We start from the raw sequence: 20208 nt of genomic DNA, 5'->3' as shown, positions 1-20208 counted from the left end.
AGTCCAGCGCGTGGTCGAAATCATCTGACGTCATGGTTATTATTGTTATTCTTGTTGGCTTTAGACATGCAACTTTGCAACAGTGTCCCATTCATACAGCAGAATATTCTTATTGCATCACTTTAGGGTGAGTACCTTGCAGCAGGAGTGGGACTCAAACTAGAAACCTTCACATTGCAAAGGAACAGAATTAACTACTATGATATCTACTGCATGGGTAAGGAACAACAAAATATAAAAATGTTTTCCAACCATGCATAGTGTGATGCCTGTGAAGTATTCTTCCGGCTTCATTAATTAATTCTGCGGTATTTGTAGTGTTTTGTAGACTATTTTTGGTCGCTTTTCGCTTCTTTTAGGAGCTCACTCAATACTGGGATCGGTATGTCCCGCTAATGTGTCGTCGAAAGTGCAGTCCTTACTAGGCCTCTGTAAGAGTGGACTATCCTAGGAACCAGAGAAGCCACAACTGGACCCCCCCAGTGCGCTAAGTCTGTGAATGTCAACAGGCCTTTCCACGTGTCCCCTTTCGCCCAAACAGCGACAGCTTTTCAATCTGCAGTGAACAGGGAGCCCCACACAGGGTGTGAATATCCTCTTCTATGGCCATTTTGAAGAGTGTAATTCTGAGCTGGGATTTTTTTTATCAGTTCCTCTGAGCTGGTCCCCCCCCCCCCAGAGAGCCACTTTGCCACCAAGCGCTCTGCCTACGGCCCCATTGCTTTGAAAAGTGTCACTGGTGTGTCCACAACCTCTTTTCAGTTTCCATTGCGCACTTCACCTTGTCCACGTGGACGGAAAGAGAGAGAGGAAAAAAAATTATTCCGCTGTCTTCCTTAATAACTTCATAAAGTACCTTGTAATAGGCTTGATTCTACTGCATCTCGGCATAAATTTCAAGAAATAATTTCATTTACTTATGTAGTTTTTTTTTTTTTTTTTTTCCACAAGAAGAGGAGTTGCCATTTTTATCCACAAAAGCGTGTGATGTAGTAATGAATCAATTGCCCCCTGAATTTATTTGCACCCAATGAACGAAGGGCGGGGGACACGCGAGGCGGGCGGCCGAGCTGGGGGGAGGAAAGGGTCCGAGTCGCCGCCGCCGCCGCGTGTTTCCATGAAACGCGGAAGGCTCCTATTTCCTCGAAACACAATTTCTAGGAATCCGGAAAAAAAAAAACGCACACATCTGCAAGGGAGGAGGCTACTCCACACTAATAAAAATCATCGAAACAGCCTTGGACTGTGCAGTAATCGCTTGGTGTTCTTTTCATTATAAGCGCCTATATTTATGCCCAGTTGCACGCACAAGAAGTAAGAGAATGTAGTTACGTCTCAAACTGCTTTTGTGCGATATGCTGATCATATCTTTACCACCATTGACTAGTTTCATTGAACAACACACACGTCATTGTTCCCGTCGTATCTACAGCAAGCCACTCTTACTATATCGATTCTTTTTTTTTTTTTCACTTTTAATTAGGATAACGTGAACTTTTTTATTTTGAAAAAAAAATCACGGTTTGGTGCGCATTCGCGTTTGTGAAATCTTACGCGGTAATTCTACGCGCCTGGCGAGACCGCGTGAAAATGCAGGCGCGCACGTGCGCGAGTGATTTTCTCCTCGTTAATGTGTGTGTGAGTGCGTGTCCTGGAATGTGTGTAATGAGCTCGTTAGGAGCCGCAGAAGGCCGCGCGACGTTTCCCGCTCGGCGGAACAAAGAGCAGCAAAAGAGCGCTAATGACGCTCCTGTCGCAGTGAAGGTGCTGCGCGCGGGCTGCGCTTCGCTTCGCTTCGCTTCGCTTCTTCTCCGCTGAACAGCCGCGGTCTCAGCGCGGCGGAATCCTATCAACTGCGTCAAAAAGGAGCACTAGAAAGTTTGACAAATGCGGTGTGACAAAGAAGTCGCTTTGTCTCTGACCGCATGGTTTTATATCGACTTAGGGAAATGCATAAATTGGGCATTTAGAGAAACGGAATTTCCCTTTATATTTGTAAACACTAATAAAATGTTAAACACATAATCGGAAATTATTCTTAATTTCTAGCTCACATCATAATTGACTAAGGCATTTTAAACTGTTATCAACTTTACAGTGATTCACCCGTTTCGTTTATACCGCTGGGTACTCTTTACAATATAAATATTTCGCGGTAAACCCTCGTACAGGGTGCTCTAGCAGGAGGTGGATGTAACAGATCTATACTATACTACCTACTAAAATATATAATACCATTTGCCTGCCAAGAAGGCATATTCAATGAAAGATGTCCACTGATATTTCCTATATGAATTGTAAATATTCAGAAAATACTACAAAATTTAAAAAAACCCTTCCACGAGCACGCTACATAGCAATATCTTAGTGTTTTCGTACTGTTATAATAATACATCATGTTTGTGTTATTCTTCCAGAAGCAGGGCTGTCACCACTGTCACCACCACAGCCCAAAACAGAAGTCGTCAGCAGTATTATACAGCCTGTTTGCCTACTTGGCTGCAATAATATTAATATATATCAACATTTTGTTTTTCTAATACTGAAACTCTTTCACTAAGTGCAGACTTGTGCTTCTGTAGGTTTTTGTGTTAATGCATTGTTCCCCACAATAAACTGAGTCACATCCCGGTATAAAATAATTTCGTACACTATACCCTTCTTCCAATTTTTCAAAGCTTAGACAGTTTAGAAAATACGAAATGTAACACCGCATTCACAGTTATGAATGGACGCTTTGTATGTTGTGCAAATACATACATTATACGGGCTTCATGTTTTTAGAACTGCTAAATCTGTGTAACTTAATATGATTCTGGTGTTTCTGCGGATAGCTTATTTTCGGGTAAATAGGAGAACCTGTTTTGGTGACTCTGCTATACTATACTGAAAAGACAAATACAAATAAAAAAAAACTTTTAAATATGTGCTTAATTCTGGGGGGGAAAAAATCAGTTCTTTGTCTGCGTTTCTTGTATCCAGATTGAAAGTATAGTTCTTAAGGAAGTACGATTTACCTTGAAACCACATTTTATAGGCTACTTTTTCATGGTACTTTCAAGTTCATCACAAGAAAAATAATAAACTCTAAATAATCCCATGAATCCTGCATGCCTTATAAACTTCTGAAATGCCAGGAAATCGCGTTCCATGATATATAATATTTTTTTATTTTAAAACAATAACCGTGGCAGTTCCTATGAAGATTTATTATAATAACCCTGCATATGCCTTATTATACATGTGCACTCCTATGTTTTGACGAGGCAATCCCCTTCTCAGAAAACTAGCATCTGCATATGGGTAATATTTCATGAATCAGTGTTACACTGGTTATTTCATTTTTTGGACCCACTGCGCAAATTCTGTACTCCAAGGACAGTGTAACACACCGTACATCAAAGGCTGTACTCCTGTGCTCCGATTACACGTCTTTGCTTGTATACTGAGTCACCATATTGATCAAATACTGACACTGAATTAGAAATCTGTGTTAAAACTACGTTACGCCACCGCCAGGAGAAGCAACGGGAGATCCACCTTAAGAAAAAAAGATGGCACCCGGCATCACGTGACGCGATTCCTGGAAAGTTCTTGGAAATCGGCCTCTCGTGTTCCGAGTGGATTAGGGTTAAAAAAGACGCCAAAGTGGGGAGAAGGATGGTGCTGAGAGCGTGTGGCAGGCGTCGGCGCCGGTGCCTACTTGAGGGATACGTGTCCACGGTGTCTGAAGCTCGATAGCTATAGCTCATCGGAGCTGTCTTACGGCGGAGCAGGTGTGTGTGTGTGTGCGCGCGCGCGCTCTCTTGCCTCATTCGACGTTTGACGGCGTTACTGGCCTGGGTTTGGTCCGGCTGTCCGTCCGTCCGTCCGGCGCGCGCCCCTTTCTCACGAGCTCCTCGAGACCGCGCCGCGGTGCTTCTCGTGAGGTCCGCGCCAGCGCGGCTATCATGACATGTGAGGGGAGGTGAGGGCGCGTGCGAACGCCGACTGTGGGGAAATGATGTGCTCCCTCACCGCGGAGCTGCGATGTGCTGATGTATCGCACACCTTCTTGCGTTTTTAACTTTCTCCGCCTGCACGTTTTCCCCCACTGTTGTGTTTTGCTTCACTGCATATTTTTTTTTTTTTTTTTTTTTTTTGTGCTAAGGTAGCTAGAAAATGTAGTAAAAACGCGGCTACACCGGATTATTATATATGCGGATGGATGCCTGCTGCTGGACCAAAACTTCCAGTTCTTTGGTCTAATCTATGACCTTCTGTCTGACTCTTATCGAAATAACATAACCAGGCTGGCTACCGTACGCAAGCTGCTTAGAAGAATAACCAGAGTTTTCAGTTGCGGAAACGAAAGGCACGCTGAAGAAGGTGCCTGTCTCCGTCCCGGAATCGGTGCGTGCGAAGGTACCGCCTGCCGCCGGCTTTGCGTGAACGGATCCGTGCGGTTTGGAGCTGCTCAAACCAGCCTGAACTCGGCTCTGCCTGCTGCGTCAGGGCACCGCTGCTCCCGCTCCGGTCTCGCATCACATGGCGGCGGCGGCGGCGGCGGCGCCCTGTTCTGGTTCCCCGTTGCGCCCGGACGAATCAATGAATGAGTGGATGTTCTTTCTCTCCCAGGGGGAACTGCTGGTGGCGTGCGCTCATTCATAAGTCTGCCCCGGACAGCAGTCTCCAGAAGGGCGATCGCTGGTGCTGGAGAGGCTGCCCCACCCCCTCCCCCCCCGACTCTCTCTCTCGCGCGCGCACACCCAGCCAGCCGCTTGTCCCTTCGTTCCTTGGATGTGTATCGGCACATTGTGGGGGACTTTTCCAATGACCTGCCACTCCTCGGAAACGATCGAGAATGAGCGGAGATCGGAGCCCGTGTCCCGAGCGGTAGAGTCCGACCAGAGTCGCATCGCCGCGGCCATGAGGGACCTCAAGAAGACAGGTAGGATGCTGCTGCTCATCATGATGATGGTGATGCGCAAAATGTGCTGTTAGTGTAGTAAATGCATTTATGCATACTGCGCTTCCCCAACCCCCTTCCACAGTTTTCTCCTTCGTGCAACACAAGTTAACAGGTTACCTGTATATAAACTCCCTGGGGCAGCAGAGCAGGTAGCGACCTTCTTCCCCCTTCATCGAGGTACTTACCCTGGACTGATACAGTTAAAATAAATTTAATAAAAAAATAAATACCGGCTGTTTTTGAATGGGTTAAGTAGTGCAACGTTGCTTCGCGAACAATGTGAGTCGGCTAAGGCGTCATTCACATTAAGATTAATAATGGCACGCGGCGCGCGTGGGGTATCTTATTGTAGATATTTGAGGACCTATTTTTAACGCCGACTTTCTGACACGCGCTCGCCGATAGGCTGCAGTAACACAATGCAGTAGCGCGAGACATCCAAATAAAAAGTGAAGTCATTTGCTTTTGTGTGGGGTTTTCTTTTCTGTAATTTTTTCCGCCCAGTCCTGTAGGCATGTGGTGGTCGGGTGCGGTGGTACTTCATAGCTGGAGGTTTGTTTTTTTTTTTTAAATTACCGTGGAATATTCGGATTTTAAGTTTTTTTTTTTTTTTTTTTTTTTTTTTTAATTTAGTCCACATGCTGAAATTGTCTGAAATCTTTGCTGAAGCTGAGGAAATAATAAGAGGAGCAGTTTAATAATGTATTCGTTGCATGTCCTCTGCTACTTCCTTTAGTTGAAGGACATCAATTTTTATGACTTTTTCATGCAAAACCGATCCTGTAATCCCCAAAACATTTTATATCCTCGTTTTATTTATCTATGATGAATGGATACAAATTTTTTTTACCCTGTTACTAAAAACTAAAGTTCAAATTTAGAGGCACTTCCTAGGAGTATGAAATATAAATTTTTAAATATTAAATTCCCTTTTTAAATCTGGTAGGGGGGGGGTGAGTATAACTGGAGACAGACCTGTATAATGTCCTGCACAGGTGATGTATAAATGGAGGGCTGACCTGCTCTCACCTCACCTCACCTCACCTCACCTCACCTGTGTGCTGGGGGGGCATCATGAACAGCAGGGAGGCTGTGGAATAATTCTTCACTTCCCAAACTGAATTGCTCTGAAGGGCACAACTTGCTTTCATTTGCTGAGATTCTAATTGCATCTTTTTTTTCTTACTTAAAAATACAATTCAGTGCATGATTGATATTTACATTGTTTCTTTTTTTGTATTTTTCCCTGGAATGTGTCAATAGGCAAGAATTTTTATATTTGTAAAAAGTAGTGTTGCATATTAATGTTGGTTTCCTCTGAATGATGCTAAGAACTTCCCTGAGGCTTAAAGAAACTGCTGTTGCAGCTCTGAAATGAGTCAAGTTGTGACAGTGTTCACTACTAACACATGAGTATTTCAAATTTCAGCCTATTAAAATCTGAGTAACTGTGGCCAGAATCACTGAATTTATATATTAAAACATTTTATAATGGTAAATTAAACTAAATGCCAGTGTTAGTGAGTTTTTCAGGAAAAACTTCAGCTCTTAATGCAAAATTCTTAAAAATTTAAGAAAATATAATGGCTGAGAGGAACTAATACATTTGAGTTTGATTAGTAAAATCAAGGTGATAAAGTAAATGGTTCCATATAAACTGAAATGCAAACGCCCATAATTTAATGTCCAACAGATTTTGTGTGTTAATCTGTGAGATTAAACTGAAAGAATGATATTTTTGAATTGCTTCTAGATGTATTTAAAAAGTGCCATATACAATGTAAACTGTTTAGGGGTTTCTGTTTAAATTTTGGTATTTCACATTTTTGAATCTGAAAAATTTGTATTTTTGGCTACTCTAGTTTACACTGATAGTCTGAACCTGTATTAATACAAATTTTTACAGAACTTATTCTTTTGTGTGCAAAGGACAAGTATTTTAAGGAACTCTTCAGTCACTAAGGTTTAGTTTAATTTGAAGTCAACTATCAAACTGAAGTATTACTGAATTAATATTTAGACTGAGGCACACAATTACAAAGTGCCTGTAATTTAAGTACAGGGGAACTATTTACTGTCTTTACAGAGCAATTTAGACAAGTCATATTTTACAGTGCAACTTTTTTGTCAGAGGGTATTTTTTTTAAGAATCCCTAAAGACCTCTTAAGCCAGTTTAATGGCTGGGTATAATTACCATGAGTTACAGAAGGCAGAAAGAAAAAAAAAAAAGGCACAATCTTTGTCTTTCTGATATTTTTTGTTTGACTGGAAAAAATTAAGTTAGCTTTTTGATAAAGATGTCGATTCAAAATTACATCAAACATAAGCTTTTAATATCACTTTTTGACTAAAGACTTGTGATATAGCAAATCTTAATTAACCCTGCTATGAACTAGCATCCTGTTAGGGTGTACCCTGATCGGCCTTGTATCCTGTGTTTCCAAGATAGGCTCTGGACCACTGTGACCCTGACTTGGAAAAGAGGTTAACAGTACAGATGCTCTTCAATTTATTTTTTCAACTTTACGATGGTGAGCTGGCAATAGACATTCAGTAGAAACTTTTTTTTTTTTTTTTTTTTTCTCTCCCCCCTCCCCGTGCTCGCACACTCCGGGCAAACAATATGCAGTGTGATGCTGGGCAGTGGATGCTATCGGCATCTGTCTGCCACGTGGTTTTGTGCATCCATAATGTCGCAAACATCTGTGTCCTGCTACTGGTGGAAAGAGGGCAATGTCTCTTGAGACACTCAAGATGATTGCCCAGCATGAAGGCAGCAAGCCCATAATGACCATCGCATGTATGCTAGGCTATGATATTTGGTAGGTTAAGGGTATTAAATGCATTTTCAACTTGCAATGGGTTTTGTGGAACATAAGTCAGGGACTGCCTGTCTTGAGTCTGGGAGGAATTAAACCTTTTTTTGCCTTCTGTATTTTTGCATTTTTATATTCCAGTAGTAATTGAGTGCAACTGCTGCTTAACAGAACTGGTTTTCTAGATGCATTTGGGAAAGACATTAAGGTAACTTCTTCTTTTACCCCCCCCCACTTTAGGCTGGTATTGGGGTAGCCTCACAGCCAGTGAAGCCAAAGAGATCCTCCAGGATTCATCGGAGGGCACCTTCTTGGTCCGTGACAGCTCCCAAAGGGACTACCTGTTCACAATCTCTGCCATGACCTCTGCTGGCCCCACCAACCTGCGCATCGAGTACAAGGATGGCAAGTTCAAGCTGGACTCGGTGGTGTTAGTCAAACCCAAACTGAAGCAATTTGACAGTGTGGTGCACCTGGTAGAACACTATGTCCAACTGTCTAGGACTACCTGGAAGGGGAGTGGCAGTGAGCCATTGGCCCAACCCACTGGCACAGTGCAGCTACTCCTGACCCAACCTGTTTACACGGTCACACCCTCCCTGCAGCACCTCTGTCGGCTTGCCATCAATAAGGCTACCAGACAGGTCCAGGAACTTCCCTTACCCAATCGCCTCAAAGACTACCTGTTGGATTACGTCTACCATGTGTGACATGTGGAAGACCTAAGGCACTGTGGTCAGCTGACAGGTGTCACCACCCACATTTGTGGCACTGTATAGATGACCTTTCTCTTTTCTAGGTTTTTTGTTACTGTGATCACATAAGGGAAAAGATTTTCTTGGATTAAATTTAATGGTGATGCAACTATTTCACTCAGAAGCAATATGGAGAGATCCCAGGCTGCTGTATTCATATTTCTCCCCCCCACTTGCTTCTTCAAGGATGTTTTCAGGCCTGCCTGCACCTCTTGACATCTTACTGTTTGGAGAAATGTCATACTTCATACTGTGTACTGTTTCCCAAAATGTACATCCAAGTTGCATCTTGACACTTAAGTTCCCAATTAAAAATGTTATTTGGCAGTATTTGACTCTGGTATTTTTATGGGTACTTTCACTGAAATGGTTATCAATTCAGATCTAGCAGTGAGCAGAAATGTTGTGCAGAGAGGTTTGTAACTAGTCCAAATACTGGGTCTTTTTCTGTAATCATAACCACAACTTCTACAATGGGCTGTAGAGATCATTAAGTGCCATTTTAGGAAAAGTCAATATCTAACAATGTAGGGTAATAGTAATACAGTGCTGAATGTAGATGTGGGTTTTTTTTTTTTTAAGTCCATGGCTGGTTACATGTAAAATGAAGTGTGAACTTCATTTTAACTGTCATAACTTTGAGCAGCTTGTACATAAGGCTGAATCCAGTCACATTCAAAGAACTGCATTAGCAATTGATTTAAAAATTCTCCTGTAAACAGACACAAATTCGGTAACCTATTTGCAGCCTGTTTTCTCAAATGTTAAACCAAAATAGCATCACTGCTATATAAAAGATTTCCTATTAGCTGGTTATCTATAGCTTTTATTCAAATTTGATTCTTCCTCATTTACATTCTGGTTAAACAATTTGCTCAAAACTCTTGCACAAGGACCCCTCCTGGAAGTTGACACAGATTTAATGTGTGTGTGTGTGCGCGCGCGTACTGCATTGTCTGTTACTATGATTAGTTCCCCCCATGATCACATGCAACAGCAGTAAACTCTAAAGGGTCTCTATCAAAAGGTTCTCACCAGCATAGCACTTAACTCACTGAATCAGCTAATCCTCACCTGAGCTGATAACATTGGTGTGGTCTAATGTTATTAAAGAGACCTGGCTTTAAATCCTGTTTACTTTCTGGTGCACAGTGGTGTAGTTTACTGGCAGACCAGTGTAAGGGCTATAAATACTAGTATGTACAGATGTAGCTTTCAAAAAAATTATCAAGGCAAAATGTTAAATGATTTGGTGGAAAGTGTCTCCTAACTGGATAAATGTAAGTGCAAAAATTCCTAATATTTACATTACAAATTTCCAACCACAGATTTGTAGGACAGATATATACATTAATGTGAATGAATATATAGTTTCCTAACATTTTGGGTTTAGGTCATGTAACATATTTACTGACATTTTTACATTTATTCATTTAGCAGATGCTTTTGTCCAAAGTGATGTACATCTCAGCAAAAGTACAATTCATGCATTACATTGAGAGAATGAGACATAGCTGCAGACATGAAAGTCTCAAGCAAACCTAGTTTGTTCCCTACCGCTTGCTCCACCAAGGTTCATCGTTCAAGTAGGTGCATAAGACAGACAAATCCCGATACCCACACCAATTTTTTTTTTTTTTTTTTATTAAATATAAGATACACAAATGAGCAGTACAATACCAGAGTAATGGCTGAATACAGGTTGTATCTGGGGATGTTTCTGGAGTTACGATGCGTGAACAGTTACACCATAGGTGAGCTGGAGAGATCTTGGGTGAAGTGGATCTGGAAAAGGTGGGTTTTCAGACCCTTCTTGAAAACAGACAGTTTCTGCAGTTCTGAGTGACAAGGGAAGGTCATTCCACCACAACAGAACCGAGAACCTCCGAGCTTTACCTTTCGTGCGTGGGACCACCAAGCGAGCAGAAGTAGACAAGCGAAGGGGCCTGGCCGGGGTGTAGTGGTTGATTAAGTTTTGTAAATAGCTGGGAGCAGTTCTATTGATGCATTTGTACACAGTAACCAGGGTTTTGAATTTGATTCGGGCAGCTATAGGAAGCCAGTGCAGAGAGATGAGTAGAGGAGATACATGGGAGCACTTTGGCAAATCAAACAGAACTCGTGCAGCAGCATTGGAATGCTGCAGAGGTTTGTTGGCATTAGCAGGAAGGCCACACAGAAGAAAGTTGCAGTAGTCCAGACGGGAAGTCACCATGGCCTGGACAAGTAGTTGGGCGGAGTCAGTAGTGAGGTAGGGACGGATCATATGAATATTATGCAAGATGTATCTGCAGGACCGGGTTGTGGCTTTGATTTTTATTTTGCTATTGTCAAAGTGGCTATTTGTCTGTCACTCTGCAAACCTTAATTATGTTAAAAAAAAAAAAAGTCATGTGCCATATGCGTTTATGGCAGTCAGGCTCTGTAGGGATACAGAACATTATAGAAGCATCAGAACAGTCTTCTTGCCCCTTGACGTCCATTCAGATGGCCTCCTTTGCTCACATCCAGCACTGGTATGGAAAAGCTATCAGGGGGCACAGCGGTCTCAGCTTCTTACGACATTACTGCTGCCTTTTACAGTCACTCACTTCTTGTACTAAAAGTCCACCTTCTTCTTGGTACCCCTCATTAGAAGTAAGCAGGGTGCCTGTTGTAGTTCTTATTAAAGCCCACATAATCAGTGCTATTACCACTCTCAGTCTGGGGTGCAAATCAAATGGGCTCCTATAGGTCCTTGGTTTTTTTGGTCTATCAAGTATAATTTCATATAACTGTAACTACTATTTCTCTGAGAATAGGGGCAAAAGTGCAGCTCAGATGAATGTTACATAACGAAACTCATACATGCTGGGGCAAGACATGGTCGAAAGTCACACTGTCAAACAACCAAAATGGAATTTGACTGGTTCTTGACATGTAAGATGACTTTACCAGCCTGTTTGGAGATGACAAAAAAAAATCTATGTGTAAGCTTGCAATACTACACTTTCAAAAGATAAGAGATAGTATGTGTATTTAATTTTGTCTGTGACATATACACAGCAGTCATGAATATAAGCACACTATTGTGGATAATAAGACAGACCAGCAAAATACTGGGAAGTATTAGGGCAGAAATGAGTTCCACGTTGGAAAGGGTGGAGTTCACCCCCCAGGATTAACTATGTAAAATATGCAACCAGGAATTAGTGAACATAAACAGACATCTCAGATTTGAGCTGCACAACTACATATTGGCTTGAATGAAGCTTGTTGTGGGGGCGTGGTGGTGCAGTGGGTTGGACCGGGTCCTGCTCTCTGGTGGGTCTGGGGTTCGAATCCCGCTTGGGGTGCCTTGCGACGGACTGGCGTCCCGTCCTGGGTGTGTCCCCTCCCCCTCCGGCCTTACGCCCGCCCTGTGTTGCCGGGTAGGATCCGGTTCCCCGCGACCCCGTATGGGACAAGTGGTTCAGAAGATATGTGTGTGTGTGTGTGTGTGTGTGAAGCTTGTTGTTTCAGGTAAGCTTTAGCCAGTCCCAGCGAAATGACAGCACATCTTCATATTTACATGGGTTACAACTGTACAACCTAAAATCGTTTATCTTCCACAACAACACCACTAAATTATAATAACAAGAACAATAGAAAAATACAAATAATACAAAAATACAAATGATGATGATGATGACGACTTCATAAGTTCTCCCGAATAAACCCGCTAAGTATGTGAAACTATAATTGCTTCTGCGTAAATGAACACGAACAGAATGAATACTAGCTCAGTTTATCAGTTCCGTCTGGCACAATTTTCCGTCCGGAAAACATAGGGCTGCACCATAAGGATGTAAACACATCGCCACAGTAACCGAGTTCCACATAGCAACAAGCCGTTCTCATCGCAGAAAAGGAAATCAATGTACATCTTAGAAAATTACAGGAATGTATTTGTTCGCGAAATGGTGATCCTTGATGATACATAGTAAATCAAAGGTGCGGTAACAACTGAGAACGGGAAAAGAAAGAGGATATGTGTCAAGCTAACACTAACAGCTGAACACCGTGTGTATTAGTATTTCTATTATAATTTTGTCAATGAAAATCATGGACCCGAAACATAGGGACGTCCTTCGGAAGAGCCGCCTGTACCTGTCCAGCGAAATCCTGGTGGATGACACCATCGTGCCCTATCTGTACCAGGAAGGCGTTCTAACGGAGAGCCAAGTGGAGGAGATCCAGAGTCAGGTGACGAACCGAAAGAAGAACCTGAAGCTGCTCGACATCCTGCCCACCCGCGGTCCGCGCGCTTTCGGGGCCTTCCTGCGCTCCCTCGAGGAGGAGTTCTCCTGGGTCAAAGAGAAGCTCGAGCAGGACGCGCGGGGGCTCGAGGACAAAGATGCGGCGGCGGCGGCTGAGGCTGGAGAGGACGAGGAGCACGCGCTGGCGAGTAAGACCCGCGGTCCCCCGGATGTCCGCGCGCGCGCAAGCCCTTCCGCCGCGCTGCTTTGCTTCCGACCCATTCGGGATACGGCTCGGCTGGTGGCGGTGGCCACGTACGCAGATCATTTAGCTACCTGGGTGAAGCCGGCGTAGCTTGTGACCGCAGCACGGCTAGGGACTTACTACTTGTCTGCTCTCTTTTTCTTACTTCGCTGATCAAGAGTCCTGCAGTCAAAACTGTGTCCAAGATCACCAAACCGAAGTTTTTTTGCGTTATGATGAGTGTCGAAGTGACGACGGGAAGGAGAGGAAATGAACTTGGCACAGACACACTAGTCTCTTTAATCACCTTAATTCAAACTGCGCGCTGTTGTGAGGTACATGATAATAGACTTACCATACTCTGACATCTGCTAGAAGGACGTACGCCAAGAATTGAACATGAAAAGTATTCTGCTGATATCGAGCCTTAGAGAATTAAACAGCGGACTCGGTCCTGCTGGCTCTCAATAAATCTGTGTTGCTTTTTATTTTTTATTTAGTTATTTTAGTCAACAGTCCCTTACACTCACTAGGCACATTTTAAACATCAGCCCGAGGCTCATAAAATCACGGAGATAAGAGGAGAAAATATGAGAAGCTCTTGTGTAGGTAGGAAATTAATAGGGGCCTAGATGTGCCCATGTGTTCCCTTAGCCTAATCCAACATGTCACAAACCCCTCAAATGTTTACCACACATACATTGTGTTGGAAGCATTTTAATACATTAATATGTATGCATTTTTAAAAACCCAGTGTATAAATTTAAAACCTTTCTGTATAATAATATATAATAATATTTCCTTAGCTGTGCTCCCTCGGCCACGGCAGGTTTTTAGCTTACAAAGAAAGAGGTTTGTCACTAGCTAGGAAATTTTATTCTTAATAATAATGTAAAATATTTGACCCATAGACTAAATGTCCTTTAAAATCAGGTATAGAAATATAGTAGCAAGTACTGTATTACAGTCTCTTTTAAAAGTCAGTTGCGCTCCTTGTTGCTTCAGTGAGCCCCAAGGTTTCTTTGCGACTGTCGATAAACTCTTTTTCCGTGTCGTACTGCAAATGACCGGTTCGCATTCCGGTTTCTCCATTTTGTGAGGGCCCAGACACTCGTGCATCCCTACTGACAGCGTGAAGAAATGAAAAGGAAGCGGGGCCTGGAGACTTCGAAGGCCGTCGCCGTGCGGCACGCTCCTGTTTTCGCTGACGGCCCTGTTCGTTTTCGGCAGCGCTGCCGAGGTCAAAGACTCGTTCTGCATCCTCCTTTCTAGGAAAAACATAATTAAAGCCATTTGCTGGCTTCCCTCCCTCTCCGTCTCTCGCAGGCACGCACGCTCGCGCTCTTGAGCCGAGTAAATTATGGGCCCTCTTTGCGATTTGTGGTAGATGGGAGTAGTAAAAAAAGGAAAGTAGAAAATATTTTTACTATTTTCTGTTCTGTTTTCTAGGAACCTACCATGGACGAAGAGAGCGAAATGAAAAGCGTTTAAATGAGATGTCATGTAAAGAGGTGCACTGTTGGTGTGACATAAATATTAAGTGGCTCGGAGGCAGATTTTGCAAGTGCGTCGGATTGTTTTTTAAAACCGACGAAACTTATTTTAAAAATGGATCAAATTTATTTTAAAATTTAAAAAAAAAAAAAAAAATCTTTCAAAATGTCTTGCTTGCGTAGAGCATTACTGTTTAAGTGCACGTTTCAATTTATGTTAAGCCTTTTTTTTTAAGATTTTTTTTCTTGCTTTAATGAGTTTCAGAGTTGATCCCTTACAGGGGAAAACAAATTTAATTTCATTATCTAACTTTGTTAGAACAGATTCATTAGCTTTTAATCGCCTTCCATTCCCCATCTGGAGGAAGAATTTCTTTTATACTCCTCAGAGCGCTGTGGACAATAATCGATTTTGCGCACAGATAACGTGAAGGACAGTTGACATTTTCTGAGACAGCACTTAAGACGGAAATTGAATTTTTTCATATACAGAATTAGCATAAAGTTGATTCTTACGCTGAAGTACCCTAAAAATGAATTTTTATCACACAAGAACTTCCTTTGTTCTCCGATTTGCCGATTAAGGAAGCCAACCTATAACCCTAGTGGAGCCTACGGAGTGAGACCTTATCCTCGTCGTTGGGGTGTAAAACAGCATTACACGCATGTGATGCCAGTCAGACTCTCTAAGGCCCAGAACCTCTGACACACTACCCTGAATATCATGCACAAGAACCAGTGACCACTATTAACACCAGCCGGTAGCTAAGTGTTTTGATGAGATACGTTTAAGCAAGGTACACACCAAGATACTTGCTCCAGGGAAAATCGTACAGCCGTTTAAATGGGAAAATCATTGTAAGTGTCTCATTGTACAAGCCGAAAATTGTAAGTCACTCTGGAGAAAAGCTTCAGTTAAATGAGTTAATAATACAGCTGCAGCAAAATACGGCTGAACTCCGCAGTGGTCAAGGCATCACTTATGCTTTCCCAGCAGGCAGCTCCTCACCTCTTTACCAGGCAGCAAAACTTACCTTTCTGTTGAATCTGTTCGCTAAAACATTATAGTGAGTAGCACTGAAGCCCTCAGCAGCTGCTGTGCATCACCCGTGGATGTGTCACGTGTCTCGTGTGTCCCATGCTGGCCCTATACACGGCGCAGAGGGGTTAGGGTTTTTCGTGCAGCTCATTTAACACTTAACTACATGCGTGTGTCAGCCTCCTTTAGGAAAGGAGGTTGACAAAAAATTTGGATGAGCTACTGCTCGAAAACAGAAGGTCTGCAATACATAGCCGTACCAAGGGGACGCAGGGCACCAAATTAACGTTGCTAACGAAGGGTTAATTTTCCTTTGAAGTGGGTGGGTGTGGGACAGCACTATTTGAAGTCAGGCTTCCCCTTCTGGATGAATGGGCTGATGTCATGATAATTGGCTGTAAAAGCGAGGAGTGTTTGTTTTTGCTGGCGCACTGCTGTGGGCGGCTCTCTCCAGCGCTGCCTGCTTTCCAGGAATCTTGGCAGGGGAAGTGGCTTCCTGCCGGGGTCGTAAAACACGCCGTGGGCCCTGCTGCCACGGCAGCGAACAGGCCCGGGCGGCCCAGTTGTGCGTCGCATGCAGACGAAAACTTTTTCCTTTCGCTTCTCAGAATGGTCAAGCTTTTTTTCTTCCAGTTGCTTTGCTAGGGAGACATAAACGTTGGAGGTAAAACTGGTAGATCGCGTAATATGAGTGGAAGAAAGTGAAGGAAATGATGAAAACGGAAAAGGAGGATTTGGAAGACAGTTCTGCATGAGGCAGCAGACAGAAAAGGGGGGTAAGCCTTAGGTGTGACGTTGATTTTTAATGACCGCATCTTAGAGAGGGGGCCCACATGGGAGGAGACAGTCCCCCCCTTTTTAAAAAAATTAAAAAAAAGGCAGAGTACCTCTGTGAAAAGTTAACATAATAACTTGATCTTTCTGTTTTCAAGAACTTTCCATTTAGGTTCAAGCGAAACAGAGGGTCAAAATAGGCACAAATGTTTCACAGGAGAAACAAAAGTTTTCTCATTCATTTTTAATTTTATGTTTTCTATTCAAAACTTAAGTTTGTAAACTAGCATGACCAAATTGATTTTTTTATTGATGATGCTTTTATTTGACATTTAACCATTTATTTTAACAACCTTAAACTGCAGTGTGTTCTTCGCATAAACGCACATTTGTTCCTCTGTTTGTAAGGTATTTGACCCCTATCTATAACTTGAATTAACACACACTGGTTATAGCATCAGAACTAAAAAAAGAAAAAGAGAATTTAATGAATTTTCAGCCTCATACATGAGGAAAAAGTGACAGGAGAGAAAATAAGAAAAGTAGTGCTCAGTAAACACCTTAAAATATTTTACGGGTTTCTAGTTGTGTGTTTTGTGACATAAACCCATGTATAAAACCCTTTTCAGAAGGGTTCATGAAAACATCGGTGTTTTCCACTGAAACTCTTGAGAAGTTAAACCCCTGTAGAAATGAAGCATGCTGAGAGATCCCTTGGGAGCTCCCATGTGGTATGTTCGTTTTTGAGATCTCCCTGGGAAACAATGCAAGTTTCTCATAGCGTGGTTCTTGTATTCCTCTGCCCTCGCCAGCGGTGGACGTACATGACTTTAGTCTGTCGCATTCATGAGAGCCACCAGCACCGAAAGCGCTAAACACGTCTGATATGCCTCGATTTCCCATCTACGTGCCTAGATTTCCCAAGAATCGCAGCATGTTTTTGTCTTCCCTCAGCCTTGCATCATAATATAAAAATAGACACAGCTGGCAGTGCTTTCCAGATATACTCACATTAGTAATAAATCTTGCTGTGAGCTATAAAAAAAAACAATGCTGGCAGGTGTGGAGCTCATTTAATGAAACACTGAACAGTATTTTGTAGACCTGTATTAGTATTATTTATTTAGTTCAGTTCAGTGCATTAGTTAGAAAGTAATTTAGTCTCAAAAGCGACTTACAGTGTGATGTTTGTACACTAAGCTGCTTACCACGATTTACCCATTCATAGCCGTGTCATTTTTCCCCGTATTTCGTGGTAAGTACCCTGATCAGCGGTACATTCTCAAGGAGGAGGATTCAAACCTGGATCTTTCCATTAAAAAAAAAAAAAAAAAAATAGAGTTTAGTGTTTTGCCTGATCTGGGAGCTCCGAATATCGTAATTTCTCCAAACAGTTTACGTCCAGCTCGCGCGTATATACAGGGGTCACTTGTCTTGTTTACAATCAAACAGAGGGTAAATCGTCTTTACTGTGGCCGGGGCACAGCGGGAGCACGGACTGTAATCCCCTTGTGTCTGAGGTCATTTGGCCTTGGTGCTTAGCGCTGACAGCCTAGTGTACGAGGGGCTCTCCCACACACACGGGATGCGGTGCAGCGTTGACCGCCCAGCATCCCCTAAGGAGTGGTACAAGTGCTCTTTCAGCATGTTTTCCATCGGAATGCCCCCCCTCCACACACTTAAGCCGTTATGTGAACTGTGGTGTTACATCACCTCGCCCCAGTGAGGTCAGGGCTGAACTGGGATAATGTGGCAGCCTAGCGCTCTAAAATGTTTCCAGGAAAACGGAGGATGGTGTTGGTGGTACTGCGCACTCTACTTGACGCAGTGCGGATGTTTCTCTGTGCTGGAGGACAGATCCTGGGTTCTTCTGCGTTTTAAATACCATGCAGTCCATCCCTTGCGCGCTGCTGTGACCTCTCATCTCCCCTTCCCAAGTTTCTCCTTCCCAGTTTACACCTATACCATAAATAATAACCGAAAATACTTCAAAGTAATAAATCAAAGTAAGAACAAATAGGAGTTAGAGTGAACAAATATTTATTCCTGCTTGCTGAGGTTAGACAACAGCTACCTTTATTTCATGGTTTGACTGTGAGATTTTAATTGTTCATACTATTGAAAGCGTTAAGCATTGTGAGTGTATTGTATTATTTTTGAGCTGACACTATGGCTTCTGTGTCTTTGTGCCCTTCTTCTTCTGCAGGGGAGTGTGGTCTTTCACAGCTCGCCCTGGAGAAGGTGCCAACGGACCAGGAGCTGAACCGGCTGGTGCACCGGCTGGGTCCGGATTGGGAGTGGATCGTGGTGGACCTGGGTGTGCCGGTGTGGGAGGTGCAGCGGTGCCGTGCTGAGTATCCGCTCAGCCCACACGGCCAGGCCCTGGCCAGCCTGGTGCGCTGGAGGCAGCGCTCGGGGAGAAGGGCCACTGTCCGCCGCCTCCTCCGGAGCCTCCAAGCAGCGGACGTCCACCCGTCTGTGCTGGAAGACGTGTTTCACTGAGAATCGGGTGGACCGTGGGAGGTGCCGAGGGGGCTGTAAGGCTGCATGTGGACCTGTCACGAACAAGAATTTAGTTTCACAATGGACCATTTTGTTTGGTCTCACAGAGAACCATTTTATATAATTTTTTTATATTTATAGCCTACAGTACTCAGGGAAGCTGGAAAGCAGTATTCCGACTCTGTAACCAGTTCTTGTGCCATTTGTCCGGAGGGTGCTTGTGTTATTTTTTTAATCGCACTTCTGCCTTGGAATCGTCATCGAGCTTGTGCTGCATAATAAATCCCTGTTTACTTGGCGCAAAGCAACGGAAGCCGCTTCGACAATCCAGTCTGCACATTAAAGTATTCGCAGTGGCTCAGCCGAGAGAAAACATGTCGGAGAACCTTCACCTGGATATATATTTCACGGGTGAGCCCCTAGTCAGAGGCTCGGAATTTATAAATAGAGTCCGTGACCTAAAGGGCAACGTTGTGGACCCTTTTTGTTATAAAACAATGTGACATATTTGCACTTTCCTCTGGTTTTGTGTCCTCCAAATCCATACCTGCACCCTACAGACACAGGGTTAACATGGTTTGCTGTTCCATTATATTTTTGTATAACTTTTGGGTGGCATATAGTTAATCAGTCGCCATTCTCGTTGTAGTTGTTACTGCCCTCTAAGTATGTTATTGATTTACGGCTTATAGATATGAAGCAACTAAAGTGTTTTCCAAGAAATTTCTCTGATAACTGAGGCTGATTAGACATTTGACGCTGAAAGGTTACATTAGTTTGAATTCTTTGCTCTCCATGTAAAGACACAAAAAAGAATAGTATTAAACAGGCACATTAGTTTTATCACAGCAGCAAGATTGTTCAAACCTTTTTTTTTTTTTTTTAAAAAAACATTTTTTTTTAGGCAAACACCATGTGACTTCTTGCCTTGATTGAGACATCCTAGGGTGTTCGGAAGAACAGAATTAAACTATGTAGAAGCAGCAGTACCGAGAAAGTTCCACATCAGTCCCGAGCACTGCATTTCAACAGCATAAAATAGACATAAAAGAGGAACTTTAGGGGGAAAAAAACAAACTGCACTGCATGGAATACTGAAATAGATTCATCAGCATACCCCAGAAGATGGGTCAGCAGAATTTCTGAGACATCACTCTGCTTTTATTAAATTGCTCATTTCATATAATAAACCGAAGCTGAAGGTATATGAAAAAAGCCCATACAAGGAAATGTAATGAAAATTTTCAGGCTACACACTCTGCATGTCTTCTATTCTTAATTATATGTTGTTATTCAGTTTTCAGTGACATCGCTCTTGTCTTTTCTTTCCTGTCAACCGCAGCTGACAGGATAAAATGAAAATAACGAGAACCAAACTAATGAGAACCAGCTTTGTCTGCTGAAACGGCTCCACTT

General features: G+C 42.9%; 2 protein-coding genes across 3 annotated transcripts; both read left to right on the top strand.

The window, feature by feature from the left end:
- Positions 1 to 2588: 2588 nt before the first annotated feature.
- socs2 (suppressor of cytokine signaling 2) lies at positions 2589 to 8843 on the top strand. 2 transcript variants are annotated; one of them, XM_018729768.2, is made up of 3 exons: positions 2589 to 3967; positions 4618 to 4930; positions 8009 to 8843. In XM_018729768.2, the coding sequence occupies exons 2-3, from the start codon at positions 4780 to 4782 to the stop codon at positions 8476 to 8478; spliced, it is 621 nt and encodes a 206-aa protein (XP_018585284.1). In that variant the 5' UTR covers positions 2589 to 3967; positions 4618 to 4779; the 3' UTR covers positions 8479 to 8843. The 2 variants fall into 2 exon arrangements, with proteins under 2 accessions (XP_018585284.1, XP_018585283.1); XM_018729767.2 differs by having other exon boundaries at positions 2591 to 3776.
- A 3445-nt stretch (positions 8844 to 12288) lies between these two features.
- cradd (CARD and death domain containing adaptor protein) lies at positions 12289 to 19894 on the top strand. Its single transcript, XM_018730072.2, has 2 exons — positions 12289 to 12949; positions 18497 to 19894. Exons 1-2 carry the CDS (start codon positions 12598 to 12600, stop codon positions 18790 to 18792), a joined length of 648 nt encoding a protein of 215 aa, XP_018585588.1. The 5' UTR covers positions 12289 to 12597; the 3' UTR covers positions 18793 to 19894.
- The last annotated feature ends 314 nt before the right edge of the window (positions 19895 to 20208 follow it).

The sequence above is a fragment of the Scleropages formosus genome, chromosome 21 (assembly GCF_900964775.1).
Source record: "Scleropages formosus chromosome 21, fSclFor1.1, whole genome shotgun sequence".
NCBI lineage: Eukaryota > Metazoa > Chordata > Actinopteri > Osteoglossiformes > Osteoglossidae > Scleropages > Scleropages formosus.
Note: the sequence above shows the minus strand (reverse complement) of the source record. Positions and strands in the feature narration are given on the sequence as shown.